The 16,520-nt window shown below is 54.9% G+C and overlaps 2 protein-coding genes across 4 annotated transcripts; one reads left to right on the plus strand and one right to left on the minus strand.

Moving 5' to 3' along the window:
- Positions 1-931: 931 nt before the first annotated feature.
- On the plus strand, positions 932-11,783 carry LOC137214861 (kallikrein-1-like). Its single transcript, XM_067719216.1, has 8 exons — positions 932-1,044; positions 2,818-2,977; positions 4,166-4,452; positions 4,599-4,735; positions 5,314-5,957; positions 9,521-9,597; positions 10,646-11,008; positions 11,532-11,783. The coding sequence occupies exons 1-5, from the start codon at positions 999-1,001 to the stop codon at positions 5,467-5,469; spliced, it is 786 nt and encodes a 261-aa protein (XP_067575317.1). The 5' UTR covers positions 932-998; the 3' UTR covers positions 5,470-5,957; positions 9,521-9,597; positions 10,646-11,008; positions 11,532-11,783.
- On the minus strand, positions 5,947-14,828 carry LOC137214882 (uncharacterized). 3 transcript variants are annotated; one of them, XM_067719261.1, is made up of 5 exons: positions 14,514-14,828; positions 12,517-12,717; positions 7,240-7,386; positions 6,722-6,855; positions 5,947-6,443 (listed from the first exon to the last, which is right to left on the minus strand). In XM_067719261.1, the coding sequence occupies exons 1-4, from the start codon at positions 14,722-14,724 to the stop codon at positions 6,827-6,829; spliced, it is 588 nt and encodes a 195-aa protein (XP_067575362.1). In that variant the 5' UTR covers positions 14,725-14,828; the 3' UTR covers positions 5,947-6,443; positions 6,722-6,826. The 3 variants fall into 3 exon arrangements, with proteins under 3 accessions (XP_067575362.1, XP_067575361.1, XP_067575360.1); XM_067719260.1 differs by having other exon boundaries at positions 5,947-6,535; XM_067719259.1 differs by lacking the exon at positions 5,947-6,443 and having other exon boundaries at positions 6,727-7,386.
- Positions 14,829-16,520: the final 1,692 nt, after the last annotated feature.

Raw genomic sequence — 16,520 nt, forward strand, 5'->3', positions numbered from 1 at the left:
TGGGTTGGAAAGCTTAGAAGTAGATGGGCTTATCATTGAGGCTGCAGGAATCTAGTTCCTGACCCCCAAAATGTGATTTTTCAAGGTCACTGAACGTCAAGGCGCAGGAACCTGGCTCTTGAGACCTAAATAGTTTACGGAGGGGAGGGCGGATTGGAATTTGCAGAGACGATCTCGTGACCCTCTTTGGGACTTTGGAGGACATGACCTTGAGCATCCGGATTTGGGGAACAAGGAGGAGGTGGGTATTGCGGCCCAACGTTGTTTGGGGGGGCATTAGATTTTGAAATGCTGGGAAATTTACACTGGGAACCGTTGAAACTTCATATTGCTGCATCTGGGGACGCTAGGATTGGGTGACGGGTGCCTAAGATTTTATTATGAAAGGAAGAGTAGATTTAGGGGCCTGGACGCCAAATCTAGGAGTGCAAGAGTCAGGGCATTCTGAAAGCAAAGGCTTACATTTCAGGGGGTTCTAGAAGCTGAGAAGCTGGTATCTTTGGCTACAAGGGGTGCAGGGAGAAAGGAAACAGAGCCCCACTGCTGGTGTTTGAGGGTCTAATGGGTCTTGGGGGTACATAGCCTCACTTGGGGTTAAGGTAGATGGGGTTTTGTGCTGGAGGTCAATGGTTCTTCCACCTTGGCCGTTTCTGCTCCCACCTGCCCCACCTCCACCTCCCCTCACCGGCTCTGTCCCCAAGAGCAAGGTCTCAGGAACGCCAGGCCCTGCCCTGTCTGGCTTCAGGCCCCAGGAATGCTTCCAGTGCGACTGAGGGCCTGCAGAGCAGCAGCTGTTTGCTCTCCCGCCCCTTCCACAAGCTCTGGGTGTGGGAGAGAGTTGTCCAGCCCCCAGGAAGCAGGGGCAGGGCCTTGGCCATATCTGGGTGCCAGCAGGGCAGGGGTGGGGCCCCGGGGGAATGAGGGTTTTAAAAGGCTGCTCGGGGAGGCTCCCCAGCTCCAAGCTCACCGCCTGCCTGCCCCTGGACACCTCTGTCATCATGTGCTTCCCGGTTCTGTGCCTTGCCCTGTCCCTGGCAGGGACTGGTGAGACAGTGGGGAAGATGTGGGAGGGCGGTTGGGCCCCGATTCTCATGCTGCCCCCCGGCCCCGCTCCATGACTCCTTGCCCTCCCACATGGTACCGCAGCCTGCACCCCTGCGACCCAGTCTAGCCCAGACCAGGACACCAGGCTCTCTCTTATCTCTCCCAGCCCCACCCTAAAATCCAAACCGACCCCTCCTCAGTGTCACCTTGCTCGCCCTAGGCCCCTGCTCCCTCGGGAATAATCAGACGTTTCTCCTCTTCCCCGCTCAGATCCCTGCCCCCATCCACTTTACTAAAGGGGGCAGATCCTGGGCCATCTGTGTCTCTCTCTTCCAAGGAGCCCCCCCAAACCCATCAGATTCTGGGACCCTCATCACCTCCTCCTATCCCTAGTTCTCTATGGCCCAGCGGTCCGGCCCTTGAGGTCCCAAATCCTACCACACCCTGGTGATTTTCCCCATCCAGCTGTCAGCTCTCAACTAGCTCCTTCAGTCCTGACATCTGGTCCCCCGCCATCCCCCCAGGACCCCAAATTTCACTAGACACCTATGCTTCTTCAAAAACAGACTTTCTGGTCTGTGACTAGGTAGGCCTCCCATCTGGTACCAGGGGTGGGTTCTGCAAATGTCACTTCCTCACCTCTTTGCTCCAGAACCTGCATCCCACAGCCCCAGCCTTTTCCCCCCAGGAAAATTATCCCGAACCCACAATCACATGCTCCTTTCCTTGGAGAATTTCCATCCTTCCCCAGGCTCCAGCCCTTTACCAACCAGAATCCCTCCTGTGCAGCTCTGGTTTTCTGGGAACCCGTCCACCAGGATCCCAACACGTACCTTCCCAGCCCAGCTGTCCTGCCCTAGGTACCCCAACATCTGATTCTAAAACCCCACATCAAGTGAGTTCTCTCTGTGGTCCCACAGCTGTTTGGCCCCTGATATGCCTCCTCGTCCATTCCTGTCCTGGCACTGCTCCCAAGAAAACCCCAGATGCCTCCAGTAGCCTCAGACCATGAACCCCAACCCCATGAGAAGCACCCGATCCCAGAATAACTGTTATTCCACTCTCCCTTCTCCTGAGCTCCCTCGCAGTCTGACCCCAGCCTGGTCCCGGGGCCCTCACTCTTGTTAGAATGCCATTCCTAGACCCCAGGACCCCTTTCCCAGCCTAATCCTTTCATTCATTCTTTGATCCGGAACCCCCAATTCTCCCAAATCTCCCAGCCCCAATCCAGGAGCCCCCAAATTCCCCAGATGCTCTTCTTGGCCCCTCTAACCTAATTGCCCAGATCTGCATTCTTTCCAGAAGCCCCAAAAGCTCAACCTAAGCCCTAACCATTTCATCAGCCCAAGAGCCCCTTAATCCTCCAGATCCTTCCCCCTGCAGCCTCTGACCTCGTCTCTTGGTGCCTCTATCCTTGGTTTCCCCTCTCAGAACCCACAGCCTCCTGTCCCACAGTCCGAGAACCCAAACCTCCCGACCCCCTCACCAGATGCCTGCTCCAGATGCTGTCTTGCTGTTCCCTACCCTCATGCCGGGGGTCAGCTCTGCACTCAGCATAGCCTCCACACCCGGGACCAGCCACCAACCCGCAAGCCCAGGGGTGGCCCCGGAATCCCAGGCCCTTCCCAACACCCCCGGCCCACGTTCAGACCCCCAGCTCTGGTCCTCTACCCCCACGAACCTCCAATCACGCAGCTCAGCTCCCTCCACTAGCCTGGTCTCTTAGCCCCATTGCCGACTCCACCCGACCTGACCCGGCACCCCCACCCACAGGTGCTGTGCCCCTTATCCAGTCCCGGATCATAGGAGGCCATGAGTGTAGGAAGCATTCCCAGCCCTGGCAGGTGGCTCTGTACCGCTTCAGCAGCTTCCAGTGTGGAGGTGTCCTGGTGGCCCCCCAGTGGGTGCTCACAGCTGCTCACTGCAGGAGCGAGTGAGTAGGGGCAGGGGGTCTGGAGGGGGGGCACACACAGGATAACCCTCGGATAACCTCAGGGGAGGCTGGGGGGCCTGAGGCAGAGAGGGGAGGTTGTGGTCCAGGGTCACAAGGAGAGGGACAGGGCTGGGACTCGATGACCCCAGGGAAGCCCTCTCCACGGTTGCCTGGGTCTCTCTGTGTGACTATGATTGGTGTCTCCCTCCCTCTCTCTTCTGTCTCCATTTCTCTGTGTCTCTCCCTCTCTGTCCATCTCAAGTCTCTGCTGCCATCTCTGTCACCTGTGTCTCATCCTCCATCTCTCTGCCCCGTCTCTCTGTCTCTCTGGGTCTCTGCCTCACTCCCTCTCCCATCACTACTGAGCACACCTCCACCCCAGAGAAATGGAAGAGATGATCCATCCCTGGGCAGCCCCTCCCTCCAGGCCAATCATCCACTCCAGGGGGACACAGAGAAGGTCTAGTGTCAGCTGGAACTGGGTGGGGGCAGTGGAGGGAAGGAAGAAGGAGGAGGAAGGAGAAGAGGAGAGAGGGAGCTGGGGCAGAAAGGGGACGCCGACCTTGGGCTGGGGGCCAGGCCACCCGCCTGCTGGGGAACCAGCCTCGCAGCCCCAGCTGCGGCTGAGCTGGTCGCCCCGCCCCGCCCCGCCCCGCCCCTCCCCATCCCCCTCCCCGCCCCCTCCCCATCCCCCTCCTGTGCTTCTCCGTTTTTTCTCTCTCTCTCTCACCCCTTTGCCTCCTCTGCCTCTATTTCTCATTCTCTCTCCTTCCTTTCTCCTCTCTTCCTCACTTGGTCCGTTTCTCACTCTCCTGCCTCGTTCTGTCTTTTCCCTCCCTTCCTCTTTGTTTAGTCTGTTCTTCACGGTCTCTGTCTCTTCCTCCTCCTGTCTCCTATGTGCTCCCTCTATCTCACTGTCTCCCCTCCATCTTTCCCACCCTCTCTACTGTTCTAAGCTCTTCTTTTACTCCATTTTACTCTGTCTCTGTCTGTGACATTGTCACATTCTTTCATCTATTTACTCGCAGTCTCTTTGTTTTCTGTGACTCTGTATCTTCCCTCGGTCTCTCTCTCTCTCTCCCTCTCTCCCCCCCTTCCTGTTTCTCTTTCTCATTTTGGACCCTTCCTCATGCCCTCCCTTTCTGCCTCCTCTCTCATTCTCATCGTCTCCACCCTCTCCTTCACCAGCAATTACCAGCTCTGGCTGGGTCGCCACAACCTGTTTGAGGACGAAGACACAGCCCAGTTTGCCCATGTCAGTAAGGACTTTCCACACCCCGATTTCAACCTGAGCCTCCTGAAGAACGACACCCTCCCCACAGGGGAGGACTACAGCCATGACCTCATGCTGCTCCGCCTGGAGGGGCCCGTCCAGATCACAGAGGATGTGCAGGTCCTGGAGCTGCCCACCAAGGAACCCCAACTGGAGAGCACCTGCTATGCCTCTGGCTGGGGCAGCATCGAACCAGCTAAGTGTATGCCAGGGCCACACCGTGCAGCCTGGAGCCCAGGCACCTGGGTGTAAGGGAGGAGGGGGCTGGGGACCTGGACTCCGGAGTCTGGGGAAGGAGGGCTTAGGGGGTGGGGTCTGGCCACAGCCGTGTTTCTCCCTGGCCTGTAGTCATTTACCCAGATGATCTCCAGTGTGTGGACCTTACTGTCCTGCCCAATGAGGTGTGTGCCAGTGCCCACTCCGAGAAGGTGACAGAGTTCATGCTGTGTGCTGGACACCTGGAGGGTGGCAAGGACACCTGCGTGGTGAGCCAGCCTGTCCCCTGGAGTCTTGAAGTGCTGGGGGAGGGGACTCAGATTCTGGACTGGGGTTCAGAGCTAAGCAGGCATCTGTCTCCATAGCTTCCCAGCTGTAGCTCTCTGCTCCCTTTCCTTCCTGTATCCCCATCCCGGTATCCTGCGTATCTCCCTCCTGCACATAATAATAGTTCACCTGCTCCTCTAACACAAGCTTACTGTCCAGTCAGAGAAAGCTTCTCCGGAGAGGTGACATCTGACATGAGCCCTGAGGGTGGGAGTGTCCTATAGATGGGTCCTCCCCACCGATCTGTCTGCAGGGACCATCCTCCTCCTGGATCCACCCCCCCCCCAACCCCGGGGAAGAAACTGGACCCTGAGGTCCCATCCCCACTGGCAGGACTCGAGCCACTGTCTCCTCTGTTGGAATCCCCGCTGATGTTCTGGGAGTGGACTCTGGAGACAATGGTCTCTTTCCCCAGAGATGGGGAGTCGCTGTCTGGATCTGTGCACCCAGGTCCAAGTGCTGGAGCCCCCCAGGCCCAGCTAACCTCTCTCACACTCTCCCCCTCCCCCTTGTGCTGTAGGGTGACTCAGGGGGCCCGCTGATCTGCGAGGGTATGTTTCAGGGAATCACGTCATGGGGCCACATCCCGTGCGGTGCCCCCAATAAGCCCTCCATCTACACCAAAGTGATTTTGTATGTGGATTGGATCAAGAAGACCATGGCTGACAACCCCTGAATGCCCCCGCCCTGTCCCTTACCCCCAGTAAAATCGAACATGCATCAACTCCTGGTGTCATTTGGCCTTCCAGACGCTAGACACCTGGGAACTCGGGACCCATCCGGCCCAGACTAGAGCCTCCCCAGCCCTCCCGGTCTCTCTCGGCGGGAGATGTGCAGTTATGATCAGAGGGGAAAGGAAGGATCAGAGGCAGGTGTGGACAAAGAGGCAGAGAAAGGCTCAGACCCCAAAGGACAAGGCAAGAACTCTGAGCCCCACTCTGCCCTGGGGGAGAGCACGAAACGGAGGCTCGGACTCTGAGAGATAGGGCCCACGTTTTATTGTGGCAGGGAAACCAGGAAGGGGCGGGGGGTATAATTGCAAGCCACACCTCCCTGGGGAGGGGTCTGTTCCGCCGAGGAGCGTGGCTACATCAAAGGCTAGGCAGTGTCGTGTCGGCCCGGGTCAAGACTGGACATCCTGGGGCGGTGCTGGCCCTCGGAGAGGTAGGAATTCCTATGATGAAGTGCGGCTTCGGGCCGTGGCCAGCGAGGGCTGGACACCTGGGGGCGGGGCCTAGCTAGGCTCGGGGGCGGGGCCACACCAACAGGCCACACAGCACAGGCGGAGTGCAGAACTGGGGGGGGCGGTGTTGGACTTCCGGGGTGGGGGCAGGGTGAGGACTGAGCGGGAACCGAGCCGCAAAAGGAGGGCCCTGGCTCGAGGGGTGGGGCTTTGTCACCTGTTCTCGGGGGGTTCTTAGGGAGTGGGACCTCCAGGGAAGTCTAGTCTCGGGCGCGTGGCCAAGGTGAAATGGGTGGGCCCGGCACCTGGCGGCGGTGAGGCGTCAGTGTCCTGAGAAGCTCGGGTGCAATTGCTTAGAGAGGCTTAGACGGGGGTTCTTGGGGAGGAAGTGAACTGGGCTCTTCCTCGGTGCTCTTCGAGTCTGGGTCTGACCGCTGCTGTTCGGACATGAACTTCAGGGTGCTCTGCTGCGAGACGCACCGCCGGTGGTTCAGCCGCTGCTCCATGGAGGGCCCCCTTTTGCCCCACATGCCCACGTAGTTTAAGTAGCTCAGGGTTCCTGGGGGTGGGGGCCAGATGGGCTGGTGGACTCCGAACCCCGCCCTAGGCCCCGCCCTGTCCCTCGAGGCTGACCTCCCCGGGGGTCCGCCCCAATCTGGCCAGAAGCCCTGCCTGGTATTCTCCCCGGGTTCCGCCCCCTGCCCTGCCGAGACCCCGCCCCTCCCTCCCGAGGCCCTGCGCTCACCGGCCCCCAGCGTCACGGCGCCGGCGCCCCAGCACAGGTAGGTGGTCACCAGGTAGGATACCTGTGGCCTCGGTTGGAGCGTCTCGCAGTTGGCTACAAAGAGCGTCAGGCTGAGGACAACCAGGAGCCCTGCACTGGGGGTGGGGCCAGAGACGGACACGAGGCTGGACAGGGACCCCGAGGCCCCCAGAAAGAGAAAAGAGACACATCCTCTCCCACCCTCCGTGACAAGGGCGCGCGCGCGCAAACGCACACACAAGACAGACAGAAAGATACCAGGAGGGGGCGGAAAGAAAGAGTGGGAACCAGGAAGAGAGTGAGAGGCCCAGCACACTCACCCCGACTGAGAAGGATATAGAACTGAGAAACACACAGGGAGGGTGGGCCGGAGAGCCCAAGAGGCATTCAAAGACAGACACCCAGCAGGACAGAAACTCTGAGACACACAGAGCCAGAAAGAGGAGAGGGGAGAGATGCTGAGGTAGGGAGGGCACCCCTTGCCCCAGGGAAACACTTACCGACGCAAAAGCTGAGGGAACTGAAGATCAGGTCCGCCTTGTTAAGGCGGCGGAACACTGGCCGGAAGGAGAAGCCCATGGCCGGGAGGAGGACCAGACACAGGATCAGGGCCAGGATCATGAAGCCCGTGCTCATGTGGATGAGAACTGGAAGGAGAGGGGGAAGTGCCCAGGGTCATCCTCCCAACTCATCCCCACTCACAGCCCTGAGCAACATCCCCCACAGACACCCCCAAACTTTAGCTACAGACATCCTCGAAATCACCCCCACTGCCCTCGCCAAAGTCACCTCCTTGAAACCCCAAAATGACTCCCACTCTCACAAAGTCCACCCCGCGTACCCGTAAAGTTAACCCAAAGTCTTTAAAAACCCACTTGCTTTAAAAATTGTGAATCACTGTGTTGTACACCTGACACTTATATAATACTATAAGTCAACTACCTCAATTCTTAAAAAAGTCATCCCCACTTGCACCCTCAAAGTGGTGCCAAATCGCCCTCTCTTACCCCAAAGTCAGTCCTAGACACTGTCATGATCAACTCCACACATACCTCCAACGTCACCCCACAGATGGCCCTTGAGTCACCCCCACTCACATCCTCAAGTTCACCCCACAGAATCATCTCTATTATTTCTAGAGTCATCCCTACAGTCACCCCTAAAGTTATTCATACTCCCAAACGACGTCCCACAGCAAATTACATTAATAACCTTCCATACCAATCCCAGGCACTCCCAACAGTACTCTTAGTCACTTTAGTCACCTCTCAAGTCACACTACTTCTCTCCCACTCTTACCCCAAGTTTCCCTAATGACCCCACTCACGCCCCCAGACCTCCCCGGGTATGTCAATGTCACCCCCATTCACACCCTAGAGCCCCTCACAGACATTCTCCAAATCACCCTCCTGACATCCCCCAGAGCACACACACAGATGTACACACAAGAAAATTTCCAAACACTCTAAAACCAAAGTACCTAAAAGACGTAATCACACTCGGTTTAAAATTGATATTTATCCAATTTGCATTTCAGTATGACAAGAGTTTCGGCTCCTTCTGAGAATTACGCTTCTCCCTTTCAGCCCTTTCCTACTTTGCCTACTTTTGAGCAGTGCAAGACTATTTCAGCCAAATGAGCTAAGACTCCATTTGCTTTGTTTCTGGCAAACTGCACATATTACAAAATAGCAATAGTGCTCTCAGGATCAATCCCATAATCCTGGTTGAGAGTTTTTCATGACATACCCTGCCCTCTAGGGCCACAGAGGTAGTCATGTGACTCTGGCTGAGCCAATCACAGTGCCCCATGACCCAGACAGTGGTGATTGGCTCAAACATGGGCACATGACCAAAGCCAACCAATCAAGCTCTTCCCGGGGACTGTTTCTAACTGAAGCTGTCAGGGACCTGCTCTTTCTTCTCTGATCAAGAGGATTATGAGCTTGGAGCTGCCTGAGCCTTGGACCCAAGCTCCTAGGTGACAGGAGAACTGAGAGTAAAACTAAGAAGAAAAAGCAGACAAGAGGAGGAGAGAAAGAGAGTTGAGATGACACTCAAGTCCCTGGCTCTTGTCATCCCAGAGACAAGCCCACGCTGCAGTTTGGTCAGAAGGGACGGCCGTTTGCAGCTTACCTCCGCACGATGCATTTCGCCTTCCTGCCGTTCCTCACTTGGAGTCCCAGTTATGAGACAGTCAGTACGTTGCATTGCTCTAGTCACCATGCTTGGTTTGGTAGGTACCTTGTGAGCCAGTCACACAGGACTTTTGCAGGAAATTTCTGCACTCTTTTTTCCTGCCGGACCTGAGGTCTGAGTTGTTAGCCGTTCTGCCAGTCATTCTTCTGGCTGCTTTCAGGTTCATTCCCCACCCTTCTCTGTTCTACATTACAAGGACTACATTTCCCAGCCTCCTTTGCTCACTGACTTATCTCTGTTTGGCTCATGGGAGGCACTGGCAAAAGACTGGCTCTAGGGGGATGGGACAAGCCAGGGTATTTATCCTCCTCTCTCTCTGCCTCAGTTGGTGTCTTCAGCCACCGATGCATTTCTTCGGTGATTGTAGCCACCTCTAAGCAAATCTCAGCATGAGTCTGTGCCCTCCAGATGGCTCCAACTTCCAGGCTCCAGTAATACTACTTCTTCCTTTTGTTCTTCCGGCGTAGGGGCCTGGCAGCTTCCTGAGTTGCTAATCCCTGATTTGCCTCACCATTCCTACTCGGCTTCTCAGCTCTTCTATGACCCATGAAACCAATTCCCTATATTTACTTCCCTCTGAAGCCCCTAGAATGATTGTTTTTTCCTGACTGGATCCTGCCTTGCCACTACATGGAGCCTTGAGAATGAAGCCCACTCAAGTAAGTAACCAAGAAACAGACAGACAGCAATGTCTGATGCGGTCACTTGGACCGCTGAACGCAGCCATATCTGAAAGCGTTTCTACCCCCATACTTTTTCACTTAGGTGAGCCTGTAAATTCCTTCACTCAAGCTAGTTCAAGTTAGAGTTTCTACCGCCTGTGATCCAAAGACTTATGACTAATTCAGGTCCCTTCTGTAGGCTTCTGGCAAGGAGCACAGGATTCAGTACTGCCTGAATACCACCCACCAACATCACAGTCAAACCCTAAAACACACACACACACACACACACACACACACAAAACCATAATTGAATGTTCGGCAAAGGTGGAGAATTTAGACTACATAAAAATCCTAAATTTCTGCACCTAAAAAATAATTAAAACCTTCACAACCTATTTGTTATTTCTTATGCCAACCACAAAGCTTTGTATATTCTTAGCATTCAATAATGGTGATTTACCTTTAAAAGAGAACTGTAATACTGCCATGTGTGCTTTTTAAATGATATATAAATAAATACATACCTACCTATGTGTGTGTATGTATATATATTCTGATGTGTATATAACCATAGCCATTTTCTCATATATGCAGAGAATATGACCAGCAGAACACACAAGGGCTTAAAATGGCTTAGTGACATCGGCTGCCCCCAGGAAGGGCAACTGGGAGGGACGGGGGACAAAAATGAGAGGGAGACGTTTGCATTTTTTAAAATGTTGAACCACGTAAATATATGACCTGTTCAAATAAAATAAAAGTCATTTAAATTTTAAAATAAGGAAAAAATTTTAAATCACACAGCGGGATTCCCTGGCGGTCCAGTGCTCAGGACTCTGCGCTTTCACCGCCAAGGGCCCAGGTTCAATCCCTGGTGGGGGAACTAAGATCCCACAAGCCGCGCGGCGCAGCCAGAAAGTAAAATAAAATAAAATAAAGTAAAATCACATAAAATCACACAGAGTTAACATTTTAGAACAAATGAGGAATGTACTGAATAGTCACCATTCTTTTTTGTCTTCCCGGCACCTTTGAACACCAGTCCTACGTTTGGGGAATTTCCCAATGTTTGTATCCACACTTCCCGGCAAGGAAACCAGCCTCTTACTGCTAGGACCTCGGCATGCGACCAGGTTCCACCAATGAAATACAGCCACGCTAAACTTGGAGTCAGCAGCCGGGAGAAATAGCCGTGAAATCTATTCTAGTCGGGGTGACTGCAGCTACCTCCAGGGTCCTGGGGCAGCAGAGAAAGAGGTTCCCCAGTGGAGTCCAGGCCTGGAGAGACTGGGTTCCACACGTCAAGCTCCAGTGTGTGTGACCAGTCAGCCAGTCCTGATCACTCCGTCCCTGGAGCCCAGTTCCCTGGCCTCACAAAGAGTCTATAAGCGCCGCAGTATCCTGGGTAAATCTATTTTCTGCTTAAACCAGCTTGAATTGGCTTCTGCTGCTTGTCATGAGAATCCTGACTTCCATATGGGGAGCGCATATCAAAGCCTTACAAGATTTCATCAGCCCTTTGGAAGCACTGCTATTCTGCTCTTGGGAATATATCCCCCAAGAGGAATCATGCTCAAAGAAAGTACTGTAAATAGAGGGGGAAATTGTGCCCAGTTGCCTTTGCCCACCCAGCATCCAGTCCCATTCTTCTGGCAAGAGCAACCTGATATTGTCCGGAGGAACTCTCTGCCCACCCTCTGTCCTTGGGATTCTGACAGAAGTGACACCCTCCGTTGACTCTTTAAGGAAAGCATGTGATTCAGACCCAGGCAAACACAGCATGACGTCCTCCTGACCACAGCAAATGATTCAAGGAGGAGTGAGAAATCCCAGGGCAGTTAATCTGATCCCATCGGAGTTAATCCTGAGACCTCTGTGTGAGGACCACAGAAGAAAACTTATTCTCTTTTCTTCATCGTTGCTTACAGGAAAAAAATGGGACCCGGGAGCTGCTGAGAGCCCCACTGCCACTGTGTGAGCACAGCTTGCCTGAGGGCCCAACACAAAGGAATCCTTCAAGGAGAGATGGCAAGAGACAGGTACCTTTTGAGCACCTGCATCCCGAAGCGGGGACAATTTATGCCTGCAGACTTTTCCATAACTCGAAACCAGCTTGAGTTTGAGAGGTATGAGAGAAAGAGGTACTCAGAATAAATAAATAAGATTAATACCACACAATATTCTGGAAGTTTTATGAGCACTTATTTGAGATCTGAAATGAAGGTAGGTACACTGGCTGGTGGGGTGGCGGGTCCTTATAATAAGAAGAAGAAATCTGGGTGTAGCCCTTACTATGTGCCAGGCACTCTTCTAATTCCTTTACGTGTTTTAACTCACGTATTCCTCAAACAGCCCATGCATTGGTACCACTATCACTGACATTATAGAAATGAGGAGACTGAGGCACACAGCGGTGAAGGAATATGCCCAGGGTCACCCAGCTACCGCGTGTCTGAGCCGGGATTCAAACCCGGAGCTCTGGCTCCAGGGCCTGGGCTGCCTCTGTGCCAATGCTCAAAAGCGCTGGAAACGCGGAGACCTACAAGGAGGCAAAACGTTTCTGGAGGAGCTGGAAGGCTCTTGTTATCTTAAAAAAAAAAAACCCACCGTTTTCAAGAGTGAGAGAGAGAATGATGGTGTCTAGCCATCTAGTCATGAGGCAGGTTGGGTTTTGGCCAAGTGTAACGCCCATCTTCCCACGAGCAATGACAGTCCTGTTTCCTCATAAGCCCACATATAACTCCAGGAAGCTCCCTCCTAAGGCCTTCAGAAAATCTCCAGAGACGCTCTCAAGAATTCTAAAGATTCCCCCCCCCACAACCAAGAACACCCGAAGAGACTCCCCCAGAGATTCTCTCCCCGATCATCTCCAGAGACCACCCCGCCCCCAGAGCACCCCAGGCTCCTACTGACCGGTGACTTGGCCCAGGCTGGCGCACTTGTGCTTCCCGCAGCTGGTCCAGAGGCCCAGGTAGCCAGTGTAGGAGCCCTGCAGGTAGGCCATCCGCCCATCCAACACGCTGAGCAGCATCAGGGTCGCCAGGATGTTGAAGACAAGACACCAGCCCCGCAGGACAAACTTGCGGTCCTCCTCCCAGGAAGAGGCTTGATCCGCTGGGAAAGAATAGGGTTCTGGACGCCTGGCTCTGCCTGCATCACTCTGTTGCATCCTAGTCTCCATGTTCGAACACAGCCACGTCTCCACCCCCACCCTAACCTTGCCTTTTACCCCATTCTCAATCCCCTTCCGCCCACAGCCATCTTCCCATCCCCACCCAAACCGCAATCCCAGTTTCATCCCCATCTCTGTTTCCTGTCCCATCCCAGCACCACCCACAGCCCCGTGCCATCCCCCATATTCTCCCTGTCCTAAACCCTGAACACAACCCCATTCCCATCTCTAACCCTAACGCACATCTCCTCTCCCACCCACTACCCAGCCTAAACCCAAACCAACTTGTTTTGTCTCCAACCTCATCCTCTGCTCCCTATTCCGCAAAGCCCAGCTCCATCTCCACTCTCAACATCATCCCCTTATCTCCATCCCTGTCACATATCCCAACCCAGGACACAGACAGCTATGACACAGGTTCCAAAGTGTGTTCACGAGGCCGAGACCCATGGTGCCGAAAGGGTGAACACGGGTGGTGCCCCCGACATTCACCAAGGGCTGGGATCTGCCAACCTTCCAGCTGGCAGGGACCCTGACCCCGCACTGCTCACTCACCTCCAGCTACGCTGAACTTCACAGGGTCCCTCCCACACACCAACAGACTACCTTGGGGCCTCTACACCCTGAGTTCATGCTCTGATTCATGCTTCTCCCTCTACCTCTCTGACCCAGCCATGACCCCTTCTTGACCCAGTCCTGACCGCACCAAGACCCTACACTGAGCCCACTCTGACCCAGCCCAAGCCCCCATATCTCTCACACGGGGCTAGGGTGGAACATGAGTCCATGGCCAACGTCCCAACCTCCTGGAACCCCTCCAACTGTCATGGAACCTGCCCCCTGCCCCCAGGCCAGGCCAGACTGAAGCCCTGAGGCCTGCCTTAGGACAGCAGGAGAGACCAAGGAACACAGAAGAGGGGACCGAGAGATTCAAACCCCAAGGGACAGAGCCTGAGCCCCGGAGAGACCAGTGGACTTCCAGGTGGCCATGGAAATGCCTGGAAAGAGGGGATGAGGCAGTTGGCAGGTTGTTGAGTGCATCCGGGGACTGGCCTTGTCCCTCATCTCCACATGGCCCAGAGGTCCCAATCTGGCCAGCAGAGCTCTCAGCCAGAGTCCCTTCCAGTAGCTCCCAGCAACACCCAAGGCGAGGCCCAAGACCCTTCGTCAACTACCTTCAGGCCCCGGATCAGTCCCCAAGACTCTCAGCCCAATGTTCAGGGTCACCGGGTCAGTATCCAAGAGCTGCTGCCCAATGTTCAGGGTCGCCGGGTCAGTCCCCAAGACTCTCAGCCCAATGTTCAGGGTCACCGGGTCAGTATCCAAGAGCTGCTGCCCAACGTTCAGGGTCACCGGGTCAGTATCCAAGACACACCATCCATCACCTACAGTCGCTGTTTCCATACCCGAGGTGTCCCACCAGTTTTCCAAACTCGCCGCTTCAGTAACCAAAACCCTTCATTAGCTGCTCGCACCCCCCTGACCAAAGTAAAATCAGTTACCTACAATAGTCAAATTAGTATCCAGCCAACGACCCAGAGTTTCCACTCAAGTCTTCAAAGCTCCAAGTCACCAAACCGGGCCAGAGTCGATGTCCCCCCATCAATTACTCGCAGCCCCGAGGCCAGTGTCAAAAGCGTCGAATCAATTATCTGGACCTCCCAGGAGAGTATCAAAGACACTTCGGACGGCTCCCAAACCAACCAACATCCTCCAGAAAGCAGCATTCACAGCTTACCATCAGGCAGCTCCATTGAGAGCAGTCCTGGCAGGTGAGAGGCAGGAGTCCACGGGGTGGGCCAGATTTGGGGCCAGAATCCTGGGGGAGGGGTATCAGGCAAAAGTCGGATGCCAGAAGCACGGTCAGTATATGAGGCTAGAGGTTGGACGTAGGTGTGGCAGGGCTTGAGAGCTGGACCTGAAGGCTGGCCCTGGGTGGGGCTCGGCATAGAGGCTGGACCTATGATTCAACCTAGAGACTGCATCTGGGGGTGGCAGGGCCGGCAGCTAGATCTGGCGGCCAGGGAGCCTAGAGGCTGTGTCTGGGTGAGCGTGTCCTAGAGGTAGGACCTGGCGGATACAGGGAATGGAGAATGGACATAGGGAAGATAGAGTCTGAAAGTTAGACTGGGTGGGACTCTGACAGTTGGACCTGGGCTGGCTGGCCGGACTCGGTGCTGACACTGGTGGTGGGCAATCTGCTGCAGGTTTCTGGAGACGTGTAGACTCAGCCATTCCCAGCTGCCCAGGGGCTGGCGGCTGCTGCATGAGGCCAAGAAGATCAGTCGACGGCTGAGCCTGGCGCTGAGCCTGGCCGGCTTGGTAATCATCGGCCTCGTCTGTCTGGGCCAGCCCTGGATCCACTTCCAGGTGCCGCTGGCGCCCCCTGGGGACCCTGCTGGCTCCCAGACCATCCCCATCGATACCATCTTCTTTGTGCGGTGCTCTGACATCTCCTGCCTGCCTGAGTACGACCAGAATGCTTGTAAGGCCTGCCTTATACTCACCATTCCTGGGACTCCTCTTTCCTCTTTGGTCCAGAGACCCCTTTCTGCCTCCCCTGGGTTGGTCCTCCCTTCTCCCCGGAAGGGTCCTCGCCGCCTCAGAACCAGCCTCACTGCCCTGTGCTCATTCTCACCCACGTGCTAGCCATCCTCACCACCTTAGCATCTTATTCACTGTCCTGAGACTTTTTCACCCCAAGGAATCTGGCCTCATCACATCAAGTTGGTCTCTTAATGCCCACCCCACTGGTCACTGCCCACCCCAACAACCTGTCCTTACTGACCTGGGGGATGCACCCTCAATGCCAAAGGCATCTGCCTCAAGACCCCTTCTCTAGAGCCCAGTTTCAATTTTCTTAAAGGGGGATGAAGAATGTTCAAGGGAGAGGGCTTAAGGATACTCCCAGACTCCCCGGAGACCCTCTCCCCCGTGCTCGAGGCCTGAGGACCCATCTCGGCGTTCCCGATTCTCTTCCTTCCCCAGATTTGTTGGACTTTGCCTGGGCCTTCCTCCTCGTCGCCAGCATTGCCAGCTTCGTCCTCTGCATCATCCTCATAAACATCGTCTTCTTCACCAGTTCCAACATGCCCATGCTGGACTTCTCCAATGTCATCATCAGTCTCTTCACAGGCATGGCACTGAGATCCCTCCCTGAGGACCCAAGTCAAGGAGTACCTCAATCCCATTCCCATCCTGACCTTCATCCCCAAGCCCACGCCTATCTCCCTCCGAGTCTCCAACCCATCCCAGTAAAAAAGATCAACTTCCAATCCAGCCCCATCTCCAGCTCCAATACCAGCCTCCACTTCACCTCCCATCTCCATCATCAACAGATCTCAAACTCATTCACGTTCCCTTCTGTGATGTCCCTCTCCATCCCCACCCCCATTCCAATTTTATCTTCTTTCCAATCTCCAAACCATCCCCATTACCATCTCCAACCCCTTACAGACCTCAACACCCAACTCCACGCCTGAGCCTCCTCGAGACTCATTCCAAATGCAACCCACCCCTCTCGACTATGAATCTCAACCTCAGACTCAACCCCAATCCATCTCTGATCCCATCTTCTTCTTAATCCCCAACCTCAACTGCAACCACATCCTTATCCCCTGCGGATCTCACACTCTCACACTCAACCCAGCGCATTCCCTACCCCATCTTCTTACCCATCTCCAATCCATCCTCATACCCAACCACGACTCATGCCCATCCCCCAAACTCATGCCTCAACCTTAAT

This window comes from Pseudorca crassidens, chromosome 20, assembly GCF_039906515.1.
Source record: "Pseudorca crassidens isolate mPseCra1 chromosome 20, mPseCra1.hap1, whole genome shotgun sequence".
Taxonomy (NCBI): Eukaryota; Metazoa; Chordata; class Mammalia; order Artiodactyla; family Delphinidae; genus Pseudorca; species Pseudorca crassidens.